The sequence below is a fragment of the Antechinus flavipes genome, chromosome 1 (genome assembly GCF_016432865.1).
Source record: "Antechinus flavipes isolate AdamAnt ecotype Samford, QLD, Australia chromosome 1, AdamAnt_v2, whole genome shotgun sequence".
In the NCBI taxonomy this organism is placed as follows: domain Eukaryota; kingdom Metazoa; phylum Chordata; class Mammalia; order Dasyuromorphia; family Dasyuridae; genus Antechinus; species Antechinus flavipes.
Window position 1 is genome coordinate 121,269,978 of NC_067398.1, and position 13,878 is coordinate 121,283,855.

General features: G+C 33.8%; 1 protein-coding gene across 1 annotated transcript in view; it reads right to left on the bottom strand.

The window, feature by feature from the left end:
- The window catches only part of CPLANE1 (ciliogenesis and planar polarity effector complex subunit 1), a 113,818-nt gene that overhangs the window by 9,706 nt on the left and 90,234 nt on the right, over positions 1–13,878 (bottom strand). Inside the window, exons 40-46 of the mRNA XM_051990098.1 lie at positions 13,455–13,538; positions 7,345–7,616; positions 6,395–6,491; positions 5,478–5,627; positions 2,561–2,591; positions 1,974–2,102; positions 64–232 (exon numbers count right to left, since the gene is read on the bottom strand). Coding sequence (XP_051846058.1) covers positions 64–232; positions 1,974–2,102; positions 2,561–2,591; positions 5,478–5,627; positions 6,395–6,491; positions 7,345–7,616; positions 13,455–13,538 — 932 coding nt within the window. The remainder of the gene's footprint in view (positions 1–63; positions 233–1,973; positions 2,103–2,560; positions 2,592–5,477; positions 5,628–6,394; positions 6,492–7,344; positions 7,617–13,454; positions 13,539–13,878) is intronic.

Below are 13,878 nucleotides of genomic sequence, written 5' to 3' on the forward strand. Positions count from 1 at the left end.
TGGAAAATTAGATGGATCAAGAAGGGCAACCCCAGCTCTATTACCCTTTGTATAAAAACTTACTGGATGCCTCTGAGGCTGAAAGGGTTCATGTTCTTGTTCTCTCTTCTGAGCCAGCTGGGCCAGATACTCTGCCATCCTCTCCTTTCTTTTTCTTTTCATCCAGGCTCTTATCTCTCTTTTTTCCTTCTCTGTTCTTTGTGACTTTCTCTTCTTTGGGGTACTATGGATCCTGTTAGATTGAACAGTCAATGGATCTCTTTACCTTTGAAACCTGGTTCTGCAGTTGAGAGTAGTCAAAACTAATTATTGTTTTCTTTGTGAGATTCATAAATGCTGCTAAAATACTCCCACCTTTCAAAAAAAAAAAAAAACCCACAACCTTTGGAGCCACTTCTCTCTATGTGTGACAGAAAGCAGCAATATTTTGTAAAAGGATTTAAATTCCTTGGTAGCTTGTTCTGAAAATATATAACAAATTAAAGTGATAATCTATCATTTAAAGAGATCATTTCATGCAACAAACTCCAGTGTTATTTCTTTTCCCTAAAGAAAGTGTGTTTAGAACTCATTTGATTAAGCCTTTACTAAAAAGAATTTAAATTACATGCCGTTAAATTATATATCCAATAGAGATCATCACTCTATTTTTAAAATAGCCTTTTCAAAATAAGCCCAATAAAAAAGTCTTACATTCACTGGAGCGAGGCATGAAATTTAAGAATTGAAAAAAAAATTGCAATAATTTTAGTGGCTCTTTATAGTCAGATGAAAAATTAGCAAACATAGCATTTATCTTAACCTAACTTTTTATCTTAACTTTATGTAAGGTTTTTTTTTTAACTTTTAATTTTCAAAATATATGCAAAGATAGTTTTCAACTCACTCCTGCAAAACTTTGTGTTACAAATTTTTTCTCCTTCCCTTCTCCTCCCCCCTCTAGATGGAAGTACTTCAATATATGTTAAATATATGCAACTCTTCTAAAATATATTAAACAATTATCTTGATGCACAAGAAAAATCAGATCAAAGGGAAAAAATGAGAAAAAACAAAGCAAACAACAACAAAAGGTTAAAATACTATGTTGTGATCCACATCACTTCCCATAGTCCTCTCTCTGGGTGCAGATGGCTCTCTCCATCACAAGATCATTAGAACTGGCCTCAATCATCTCATTGTTGAAAAGAGCCACATCCATCCCAGTGCATCATCATATGATCTTGCTGTTGCTGTGTACAGTGAGTGGTCTCTTGGTTCTGCTCACTTTACTTGGAACATGCACAGTTTTATAGTCCTTTGTGCACAGTTCCAAATTGCTCTCCAGAATGGTTGGATCAGTTCATAACACCATCAACAATGTATACTAATCCCAATTTTCCCCCATCCACTCTAATATTTATCATTATCTTTTTCTGTCATTTTAGCCAGTTTGAGAGATGTGTAGTAATATCTCAGAGTTGTCTTAATTTGCAATTGTCTGATAAATAGTGACGTAGAGCATTTTTTCATATGACTAGAAATGGTTTTAATTTCTTCATCTGAAAATTGTCTGATCATATCCTTTTTTTTTCCTGAGGCAACTGGGGTTAAATGACTTGTCCAGGGTCACACAGCTAGGAAGTGTTAGGTGTCTGAGGCCAGATTTGAACTCAGGTCCTCCTGACTTCAGGACTGCTTATCTATCTACTGCACCACCTAGCTGCCCCATTTGTTCATATGTTTTAACCATTTAATTGGAGAATGGCCTGTATTCTTGTAAATTTGAGTCAATTCTCTATATATTTTAGAAATGAGACCTGTATTGTGTCAGGTTTATTATATGAGGTACCTTAATGTATTCATATGAATCATAAACATTAATGAATTAAAATAAGCCTTGAATGGACAACACTGTCCATTTTGAACATTTATTCACTATGATACAATTCTATCTAAAAGTACATATTTTGTGAATCTTATTTGACCATTACCTGGAGATTTTCTTGGCTTGGTGTTCTGTTAGACCAAGTTCTTCTCTAGATACTCCACTCTCAGTGATAAGATCACCAATTATGTCAGCAACATCAGTTAGTCCAGTTATCTGAAAATCTGCTGAAACACTTCATTTACAAATGCAGTTTGAACCATGTCATTGAAATTGAAATGAAATGAAAATAATATTAAACCCAAAAACAATCTTTAAAAAAGTATTTGAATAGCCCAACCAATAAGTTGCATAACCCACAAAAAATGTCAATGTGTTCCTCTCCAGAGACTTTAAAGATCTCATTAAGTCTAATGTCCTCAGTTTCCAAATAAGGACAATCGGGCCTAAAGAAGACAATGAGTGACCAAAGGTCAGGTTACACAGTCAGGAAGGAACAGAGCTAGCAGTCAGAACCAAGATCTCCTAATTTATGTTTTTTCCACCTCATCATGCCGCATACAGATGGTAGGAAAAACATTTATGATCAAGTTTAAAAATAAATGTCAAATTGTTTTTACATGTGATTGGATAAAAATAAACTACTAATTTTAAAAAACTTCATGATTATAAATTAAATCATGATGTGTTTACCTTTCAACAGAATCTTCACTACTAGCCATGCCTAAAAAAAAAAAAAGACATTTTTTTATCATTAATAAGAATTTTAGTAAAATTAGACCTGGAAATCTTGTCACTGGTGATCAAAATATTTAAAATACATTTAAAGTAAAAGAATATAGCTATAAGCAAGTTGCTACATATTCTCAAACAATGATGCAATTTGGTCATTCAAGTTACTTTATTTACTTTTACTCTTTCAAACAAAGACTATCCATAAAGCACTTGAAGAAACACAGAGATTAGTACCCCACAATTAGTACCAGTACCACCCAGTACTCTGGAGGTATGAAAATTAATGAAATTCCCAAAGTATCTCACTTAAACTCAGAGAGCCGCTTCCCTAGAATAACCAAGCTCAATTAATAATGTCTTTAAAGTATGTCTAAATTATAATTTAAATATACTTTTCCATTTTCAACCAGATTAACAACTAAATAGGTAGTCATCATTCACCATGACTCAGGCTAACTAAATACTTCAAGACAGATCATCCGTTAGGTAAGAGCATGTCAGCACTTGTCTACTTAGGCGGGTAAGTGGAAAATAGGCCTTGGTAAATAAAATTTGACGTTTAGGCAAATAATTGTTGATTCTATCAGTTCTATTACTATGAATTCCCAGTTGGGAATTAGTCAGGCGAGGCAAGCAACTCTCAGGGTTATTAATGGTAAGTGTGGGGGAAAATATTCAGGTAAAGAGAAGTTAAAGGAAAGTAAGGAAAGGACAAAATTTCGTTCTGATTAAAAGTTAATACAAGGAACTGATCTCCTGTCATTGATCTTATAAGACTGTCTAACACAGCACAATGAACAGTTAGGAGAGCCAACTTCTAATTCTTCAACACTAATGGGGTGGGACCTTAGAAACACTGGCTTCAATTTTTCTGTCTGTTTCATTTCAAAATGGGGAGAGGAAGAGACAACGTGATATAGTTGATAGAGTAGCCTCACAGACACAAGATACTGAGAAGTGAAATGATTTTCTAAAGGGTTATTTCAAAGTTAATATGCATCATCGGACTTTTTAGTACCTTGATGACTTTCCTGGATGATCAAATTCTGAAAAATTATTGAACTGCATTGTGCTTCATCACCAGTTCAATATACTGATGAAATCATTGATTCAGACTGCAAACACTGCATCTCAAATGGAGATGTTATAAAGAAAAATAAACTAGTTTATATAAAGGTCCTTTAAAATCTTTGGAACCATTTTGTTCTTAAAAACAAATTAATTTCTTTCCTAAATTATAGACATATCTTACATATGTTATATTTCTATTATACAGTATTTTTATATATCACTTCCTTTCCCATCCACATGGTCCAGCCAAGCTCATCTTTTCTTTTTTCTCCCACACAGCACCACTTGGCCCCTTGGCTTTTTCTGCACTAGAATGATCCCTCTCTTACCTCTATCTCACAGAACACTTCACTTCCTTCAAGAGGAGGTTCCAGCACTCCTGCCTTCTACATGAAACCTTTTCTGACCTTCCAAACTTCAGTTCCTAACCCCTACAATTTGCCTTGTATTTTCTGTGTATATACTTTGTGTGTGTGTGTGTGTGTGTGTGTGTGTGTGTGTGTGTGTGTGCGCGCGCATATATAATAGCCAGAATTTATACAGCTCTTTAAAGTTTGTAAAGTACTTTACTAATAAGATCTGGTTTTATCCTCACAACACTCCTAGAAGGTAGGCACAATATTGTTCTCATTTTACAGATGAGGAAATTGGCACATAATTGTCTAAACCATATTTGAATGCAGGTTTTCCTGACTCTAGGACCTGTGCTCCATTCTTAACTGTATGGATTGTTATACCTCCTGCAATAATCCAAGAGTCCAGATATTCTATAATTGTTCAATACAAATTAACTGAATTGTACCAAACATGAATACTTGATGTAAATAAAAGGTAATAATAATTATTTTACCTTTTACTTACAGAACAAATAGATACTGGTTAAAACAAATTAGTAATTAGAACACCAATACATCAGCGGTATAGAGTACCTTCTGGCCTACTAATGTTGGATATCCAATAACAGAGTTCCAAGATTTGGTCCCTTGCTAGAGATGACTTTTACTTTTTCATAATGTAAAGCAGGTTAGCTACTAAATGTATAAAATGAAGTATGTCTAGAACAAAATCATGTATTTCTCTAGCTCTTCACAATTTCCAAAAAGAGCTTTTTTCCCAAATGTATTTTGAGGTAGGTGTTACAAGTATTTTTTTTTTCACTTATGAGAAAATTGAAGGTGAATTTGACTGGCTTCCAACCAAACCTGAGATCTTTTACTTGCAAACTCAAAGCTCTTTCTCCTATGTTACATTCACACCGTCTATGCTGATAAGGGTATGATATTACAATATGCTAAAGACAAGATTCTCAATGTTCTCTCACTTTTAATGAAAAAATAAAGGAGGCAGCTAGTTGGTGTAGTGGATAGAGCATCAGCTCTCAAGTCAGGAGGACCTGAGTTCAAATCTGGCCTCAGACTTACTTAACACTTCCTAGCTGTGTGACCCTGGCCAAGGCACTTAACCCCAATTGCCTCAAGGGGGAAAAAAACAGAAAAGAAAAAAATAGGCACTATTAGGATAAAATTTTAGCTAATAAGTTAAAATTCCACTACTATAAATATATGCCAATAAACTATGATAAGGAAAATCTTAAAGATGAACAACAATCAATTTTACTTGTACAATTTCTGGACTCTCTTTTTCCCTAAAGTAATCTAGAAAAAAGATAAATGATTTCACAAAGCCATCATAAACACAGCACTAACATATTTGATAGCATTATTTTTCTAAATAGTCAATAATCAGTTTATGATAATCAATTCATAAGATAAAAAGCAAAACAAGGTCAAATAATGAATGGTACCTGTAGAAGTAATCTGGTCACCAATATCGAAAGATGAAACAGGAGAAGAATAGGAACAAGAGTTCCATACAGTTTGCTTAGTTTCTGGGAATTCATGTAATGGAGTTTCCTCCTCTTCTTCAATTTGTTGGCTAAAAGAGTACGCTGAACCTTTATAAAGCAAAGACAGGAATAATGTAAAAAAAGCAAAAGATGGAAGTATTTCATAAGTTAATTAATACTGCCCCACTTAACATCAAGATAACAAATACAGTAACTTTCATGTATTCTAACAATTATCTAAATATAGAATTCTAAAATGATAATTCTCCCTTGAAGCAGGATTATTAAAGAATATTTTAGAAAATCCCTGTTATTTTCATCCTCTCAACAGAAAAATTATTTCATTACTACCCAAATATTTAAATAGTCACTCAGCCAAAGTCTACCTTCTCTATTGACTCTCTAAATTGCATTATGTATTTGCTATTTTTCAAGACAGCCTCTGGATAAATAGCAACTGCCAAATAGAGTTGTGGTTATTCCCGGCAATCAGTTCTATTAGTATATTTCAATTTGTAAATATGTATTTCAGAAAACCTATATTCTTATTCCACAAAAAAAGAAACTCTTTGCACTGACTTTCAACTTCCATCTTCTGTAACAGTTTTCATAAAAAATATCAGAGAAACTTGAATTTTTGGTTTTAAGAGGTAGATAGCTGTTTAGTAGTGGGATCCTGTTACATGTGTTAAAAGGCTAGAAAATTTAAAATGGATATATTAAAAATATAAAAACTTTTCCAAGCTCATTTCCTTTTCCTTATTCTCCCAACCCCCCCCCAAAAAAATCTTCCAATTGTTTGTCATTCCAAAGAACATGTTTCTATAGTATAAATGAACATCAATATAGTGGATCATATTTTTCTGAATACAAACCCTCTTCTTCAAGACTTCTAAAAATTTGTGAGAATGCTGTCTCTTTATCAGCTTCTGGGGAACATGATAATTCCAAGGGGTCTTCTGTTTTTACCACCTGAAAACAAATATCCAATATCAAAACAATTTTAAATTTTCTTATTCAAATTTTTTTTGACTGCAACATTTTCTTAAAATATTTATTATGGGGGCCGGGTAGGTGGTGTAGTGGTTGGAGTACCAGCCCTGAAATTAGGAGTACCTGAGTTCAAATCTGGCCTCAGACACTTAATACCTCCTGGCTGTGTGACCCTGGGCAAGTCACTTAACCCCAACTGCCTCATCAGAAGGAAGGAAGGAAAGAAAGAAAATATCTACTATGATTGAATTAATTAAAATGATGACTCTATACATTATTTAAGGTATATGCCTTCTCCCAACATGACTTATATAGAAATATGTAAAAAATGAATGTACATATATAACCTAAATTTTTTTTCCAAATCAGTCAATCCAAAAATAGATATATGCTTAAAAAGCAAAGACAATAACTCTTTAAAAGAAATAAGGGGCTTAACCTTAAAGTTAGGCAGATGGTGGAGATTCAGCAAATAGGATTTTATTTTAAAATAAGTGTTCCTTAGGATATCTAACTGGAACATATATAATGAATCCCACAATGCTAAAGCTTGAAGGAGTCTTAGAAATAAACAAGAACAGTAAGATATACTGGAAAAAACTTTCTTAAGAAAAAATATACAAAAACCAGATATGAAAAGCAACTTTTGGACATAGCCATGAATTTTGCAATTCATATTATTTTAAGACAGGAAAAACATCTTCTTCCTAGAAACCTAAGATATCCAAAACGCTGCACAATTTCAATAATTTAAACATGATAAACACATCATATAAAAAAAATCTATTATCAACTGTTTCAAAATAAAAAGAAGAAGAAAAATGATACTTACAGCACAGGAGGGACACACCAATTTAGTGTTGCTAAAATCTTGCTCTACATTAATTGCAATGTTCTTAAGTACAAGTAGTTTTTCATCTGTTTCCAGGAATTTAGTTGTAAGCTGCTCTCTATCAAGCTTTTTTTCTGATGGCACTACATAAGGTGGAGCATTAAAATCCTGGCACTGTTTCCAGGTTAAATAATCTTCAACAGCACCTGATTTTACAATAGATACTTTAACTGGAGGTTGTACTTCTGGTAGATCTTGTACTTCTGGTAGATCTTTAGTATTTAAAAAAAAGTAAAATTTAGAATCAAACTTAAGAAAACTATGAACACTGATGTTCCTAGAATAATAAATACAAAACAGGATAATAATTCCAACTATTTCTCTTTCAAACACAAAGAAATTGCATTTCTATCATTTGACTTCAAAGATTAAACTCTGTTTTTGTTAAATGAACAGAACACTACCTTGTGACTAACACACTGTCTAAAATATGAGGCAATTTGAACATATGGCAAAATAAGAGTCTATTAACTACAGCAGAAATTATTGTTTTATTTCAGGTTTTCTTCCTGAAATGATTACATTTCCATCTCTAGCTTGGCCTTTCAAAAACTATTTTAGTCAAAAAATAAGAATATCTACTTCTTTAAAGGAAAAGAAAACTAACAATGCTTTGAGAAAATGTTAAAAATCACAAATAAGCAAAGAAATGAAAATTAAAACAATTTCAAGGTTCCAAAATATATTTAAACAGGCAAAGATAATAAAGGACATAAGCTGCAACAAGAATGGGGATGTAGGGAAACAGCCTTGTTAATTCACTGCTGATGAAATTGTATATTGGTTTGACCATTTTGGACAGCGATATAACTCAGCAATGTCACTTTTAAGTTTGTTTATTTGGACTTTTGTCAGGAATAATAGATCCACCTATGCAAAATAATCATAACAGTGCTGTTCATAACAGAAAAAGACTCTGGAAATAAACGACCTTTGCTAAATTAATTAAATTATGATTTAAGAAAATAGTAAATAAACTGGCCAAAGGAAAGAGTTAGATTAAGTGAAGGAGAGTGATCAAAGAAGAATTAAAAGACATATATAGACTACAACTTAGTAAAGAAAGGCAACATAAAATAGAATCTAAGTTTATGACAAATACATGTTTTACCTTGTTAATGTTCATGATCTTTGTTTCTTTTTTATGTAAATAACAGAAAGCTACAGTTACTAATACAATCATTTCTAATCACTTTAGGTTGCTGGTGGTAGCTGGGTTCCCCTCCTTTTGTCCCTCCATGATTTAGGGAAAAAAAAAGAAAAAGCTTCAATGTGGAAAATATATATATATATGAAGAGAGATAGCAAAATCCTAACTTGTGTCAGGAAGTTGATGAGATAGAATGTCACAGAAAAAGACAAGAACTATTAACCATTTGAAACTGAAAGAAAGAAACAAAAATGAAACTCTTCCAAAAGAAAAGAGCCCCTTATTCTGAAAGGGAAGCTGAATTCTATCTGCAAATAAATAATGATGTTAATGTAAGTTTATTGGTGCTTTCAAGTGAAGTATCCAGTAGAAAGAAAGAGGAAGAATGTATGAATTTGGAGCAGCTCACCAGGCTAAAACAATTCAAATATCAAGGAACAACAGTCAAGATTACCCAGGATCGGGCAGCTTCTACAATAAAGGATCAGAAGGCCTGGAATACCATATTCTGCAAGGAAAAGGATCTGGGATTACAATCAAGAATTAAGTATCCAGGGAGACTCAGCACCATCTTTCAGGGGAGGAGATGTAGTAGGAGACTTTCAATCATTTCTATTGAAAAAACAAGAACTAAACAGGAAATTTAATCTACAAACATGGGACTCAAGAAAAACATAGAAAGGTAAACATCCCTAGATGGGAAAAAAGTATCTGTAATTCTTAAGAATTATATCTGGTACTGGGACACACAAAGGGGGGCATCACATGGATGACAGATGTGGTTGTGAGTGGCCCCTGATGTGATGACATCAAAGAAAAAGACATTAAAGGATGAGGGAGATATGACAGACAACTAGTTTATATAAAGAGCTGCAAAAGACATATTATAACCCAGGAAAGAAGGGGGGGGGTAAGCATCGTCTGAAGCTTGATCTTATCAGTTTTGGCTCTAATATAGGAAAGCAAAGATAGGGACAAGATGGACAGGAAGGCAGAGACACTAAAGAAAAAGGAGAAAGATAAGGTAGTGGGTGGGATGGGTAAAAAAAAACATACTACTCAGAACAGGATAAAGAGAACAAAAGTATATACTGGGGAGAAAATAGGATGGAAGGAAATACAGAGCTGGTAATCATAACTGTGAATGAGAATGGGATGAACTCTCCCATAAAATGGAATCAAATGGCAGAGTAGATTAAAGAACAGAATCCTACACACACACACACCCCCCCCCCAAAAAAAAAAAAGGGAAAGAGAGCATTTGGCGCAGCTTGAAAGGACAGTTAATTAAGCACTGGGACTGGAGTCAGGAAAGCCTGAATTGAAATCCAGTCTCGGACACTGTGTGACCCTATGCAATCATTTTACCTGTTTGCCTCAATTTATCTATAAAAAATGGGAATAACAGCAACTATTTCTCAAGGTTGTTGTGAGGATCAAATGGGATAATACTTGTAAAGCATTTAACAGTGCCTATAGTGCATAGTAAGCATTATATAAATATTAGCTATTATCATTATGATAATGATGATGATTAGTGGTAGGAGTTAACTCTGCTCAGTAGCAGAAAGGTAGTTATTTATTGACCTGTTGGAAAGAACAGAAAGGTCTACTTTCTTTTTGAGGCATGTTTATAAGCTTTGACAAAAAACTTTCCAAGACTTGTCAAACTGGATGATTACTACCTACTTTTGACAATGTAGCTAAAAATGACAGAAAGAACCTAGAAAGCTTTTCTAAAAGTAAAAAAAAAGTAAAAAAAAATCAGGAAAGAATGAAGACTTTAGGATTACAGGTACTATTTTCAGCTGGGCCAATGTAAGCAGGAGCTTCATAACTGAAATATAGATTTGGGAAAGGAACAAAGAAAAACAGTGATATCTTGGAATAGCTTTTGGATCACAGCTTAAAATAAAAGAATGATAAGCTCTTCACTATAGATACAGCACATTATGAGCTAGTGAGAATGTATTTGTCAAGAATCTAGCAAATCTAATCAAAGATTTAGCTTAAAAAATAAAGGATGAAAGAAAACTCTCTACTTGTATCCATGAAGAGAAATACATAGTAAATACAGAATTTGAGAGCTGCAAGGAACAATAGTAGCCACTTTATCCCATCCTTACATAAAACTCTATTATAATTATTGTACAATATAAAATTTTACATATGTGTATACATTATAATATGTATATAATTATTGCACAAGGATACCATATTACCATGTAGTAACTGCAATGTAGAAAGGAGAAGAACAGTAAACAGGATACAAAATCTAAGAATACAACAACAAATAAAATCCATAGCCTCAGGTATCTATACAAAAAGTGCACTAAACATTTAAGTTGCCTAAAGAGAAAGCCAAACATTTACAACCCAATAGCTATTCTAGAAAAACTCTGAAGTATGCAGTGAACTTACTAATTATAAAGAAATTGCATGAGAAATTATAGATAGCAACTTCTTCTACCCCAAGACTACTAAAAGTCAGTGATAAGTATTGAAGGTGATTTTTTTTAAAAAGGGAGAACAGCAAAGTCAGGGCAATCCAGTGTAGGGTTCTGGCTTTGCAAATGACAATCTAGCGATAGAGGTAGCCTACATGTCCACATGAAGGCCATAGGCCAGTGGGCTTATGGTACAGCAACCAGCAGGGAGTTGGGGCTCAGATTGGGATAGCCTAGATATCTCAAATACTCTGCCCTGAGATGATACAGACGGCCCTGAAGACCTAGAACTCTGAACTTCCAAAATACAGAGGGATGATCCTGTCAAGTAGAGGTCAGTACAGGAAAACAATGGATCCAATATGGGTGGGGGGAGAGGGAGGGTGCAAGCAATGTTGTTTCTCAGAGACTATTTGCTAAAATACCTTAGGTCTTAGTTTTGATTTCCTAGAAATCATGAGACCTTAAAGTGAAACTTTTTGCTTGCTTACCTCATTTCTAGTAGATCCATTGTCACCCCACACGCCATAAGGGAAAAGTAACTGCAAGAGCCCATATCAAAACAAAAAGTTTTGCATAAGGGGGGTTTTTAGGAGGGGTTGGGCAGAACTTGTTTATTTAACCACAGCTTCTTCATAATTCAGCTCTCCTCATTCTGAACTTACCAGGAGTAGGGACTGCTCTGCAGCTTCTCCTGAGATGCTAATAAAACTTTCTGCCTTCACTTTGAGAGATCTCCAAGTAGTCAATTTAGATTAGGATTTCTGTACCCCACGCAAATATGATATAGGAAAAGTCCATCACCCTACCCAAAAATACAGATGGGATAGATTCTGGTCCCAGTACAAAATTCCAATTCAGGAACTAAAGCTGAAGACTGGAGGAAATTTTAAAAATTAAAAAAACAAAATAAAACCCAACAACTGAGCAGTATCAAGTCTAGAGCAAGTAACTTCCTAGCAAGTGCAACTTAAAAGTGATTTTTCAAACGACTACATGAATACCTAGAAGAAATAAAAAATGAAATGAATCTCTATAGAGGACAGAATTTTAAGAATAGCTTAGAATAAAAAGTAGTTAATTGTACCCAAGAAATAGACTTCCTGAAAACCAAACAGAAATCAATTTCTCTTCGAGTCAAGAAGAAATAATAAAATAAAAACAAAAAATTGAAACAAATAAAATATAAGATATTTTATGTCAAAAATAGATAACTTAGAAAGCAAGGGAAGAAGAAATAATAAGAATCATTGGACTTTCTGAAAACCATGATTTAAAAAAACTCTGAACACTATATTTCAAGAAATTATCATATGTGGAATGTTCAGCAGATCTCCCCTTCCCCTTGCAGGGTTCCATATGACCTGCCTTCCTCCATGGCTCTGCAGCCAGTGCTTCAGTGCCTGGAGTGGAAGAACCCTGATGAGTGGCTACAGCAGCATTGCTGCTGCTATCTGGTCAAAGTCACAGCCAAGGTGGGTGTAGGATATTGCCTCTAGCACATTGGGGAATCAAATGTGAAAAAATGCAAATTTACATAAAGTGAGGACTGTCTATATTCCAAAAATCAAAAAATAAAAATATAAACAATTTAAAATAATTTATACAATAAAAGCTGAGTAAAATCCTACAGGGAGAAATAGAATAAAGGTCTTTTCAGTAATTCCAGTGAAAAGACCAGAAATGAGTAGAAATTTTGAAAAAGAAATACAAGAGTCAAGAGAAAAACAGAAAGGCAAATTAGATGAGCAGTTAGCTACTAGCTTCTCTCAAAATAAAACAAACAAACAAACAAATCTAGCTCGAGTAGCAAAGCCTTTGAGAATGAATCCAAACAGTCGGATATGTACAGTCACATTTACCATTCTGTAGTGTCTTTTAAATATTAATGATAGTGGCTTAGCAATAATATCTGCCAATTCTGAATATTGTTTATTACTCATCTGAGTTTGATTTGAGTTCCTGAAACACAAATATCTTAATATCCCCCTACTTACTCTAAGTATCAATTCCAGATTAGACATTTTTGCCCTTTCTTTTCCAATATGTCTCCTGAGAAGAGAATTCTTTTTTTGAATAGTATTTTATTTTTTCAAATACATGTAAAGAGAGGCAGCTAGGTGGCGAAGTGAATAGAGCACTAGCCCTGAAGTCGGGAGGACCCGAGTTCAAATCAAACATCAGACACTTAATTTTTCTAACTTCTTAACACTTCTAGCTGTCTGACCCTGGGCAAGTCATTTAACCTCAACTGCCTCAGCAAAAAGCAAAAAAAAAAGGAAACAAATACATGTAAAGATAGTTTTCAACATTTTTCTCTCTCCTTCCCTTACCTCCCCCCTTTCCAAGAGAGGAAGCAATCTGATACAGATTAAATATGTGTAGTTCTTTTAAATATATTTTCATATTTGTCATGTTATCTGAGAGAGAATTCTGAAGGAGAACACTTTTACCTTCTTTCTGTTGTCCACTGTCATTATTACAACAATCCTGCTCAGCAGTCCCAGACCTTCTTTGATCTGTCTTTTTATCCAAATCTGTTTAAATGAGTAAAATAGCTTTAAAAACCTCAATCCAAATTGTCGCTGTCCTTGGCTTATTTTGCAAGATTCAGTTCATCCTGAACTCTAGCACCCCTAAATTTATTCCTACAAGACCCTCCCATGCCTTTTACATTATCCTTTCTTAGCAAAATTTGCTTCTATTTTCTAAGCAAGTCTTTTTTGAGTCTAAGTTAGATGGGAAGTTCCTTGTGGAGCTACAGTGGTACAGACAATTCTTTTTCTTCCTTATCAAAACTATTCTTTTTTGAATCTTCAGAATTTTATTCTTAAGCTTTCCCATTCCTTTTAGAATGACTTGTATAGAATTTTACCC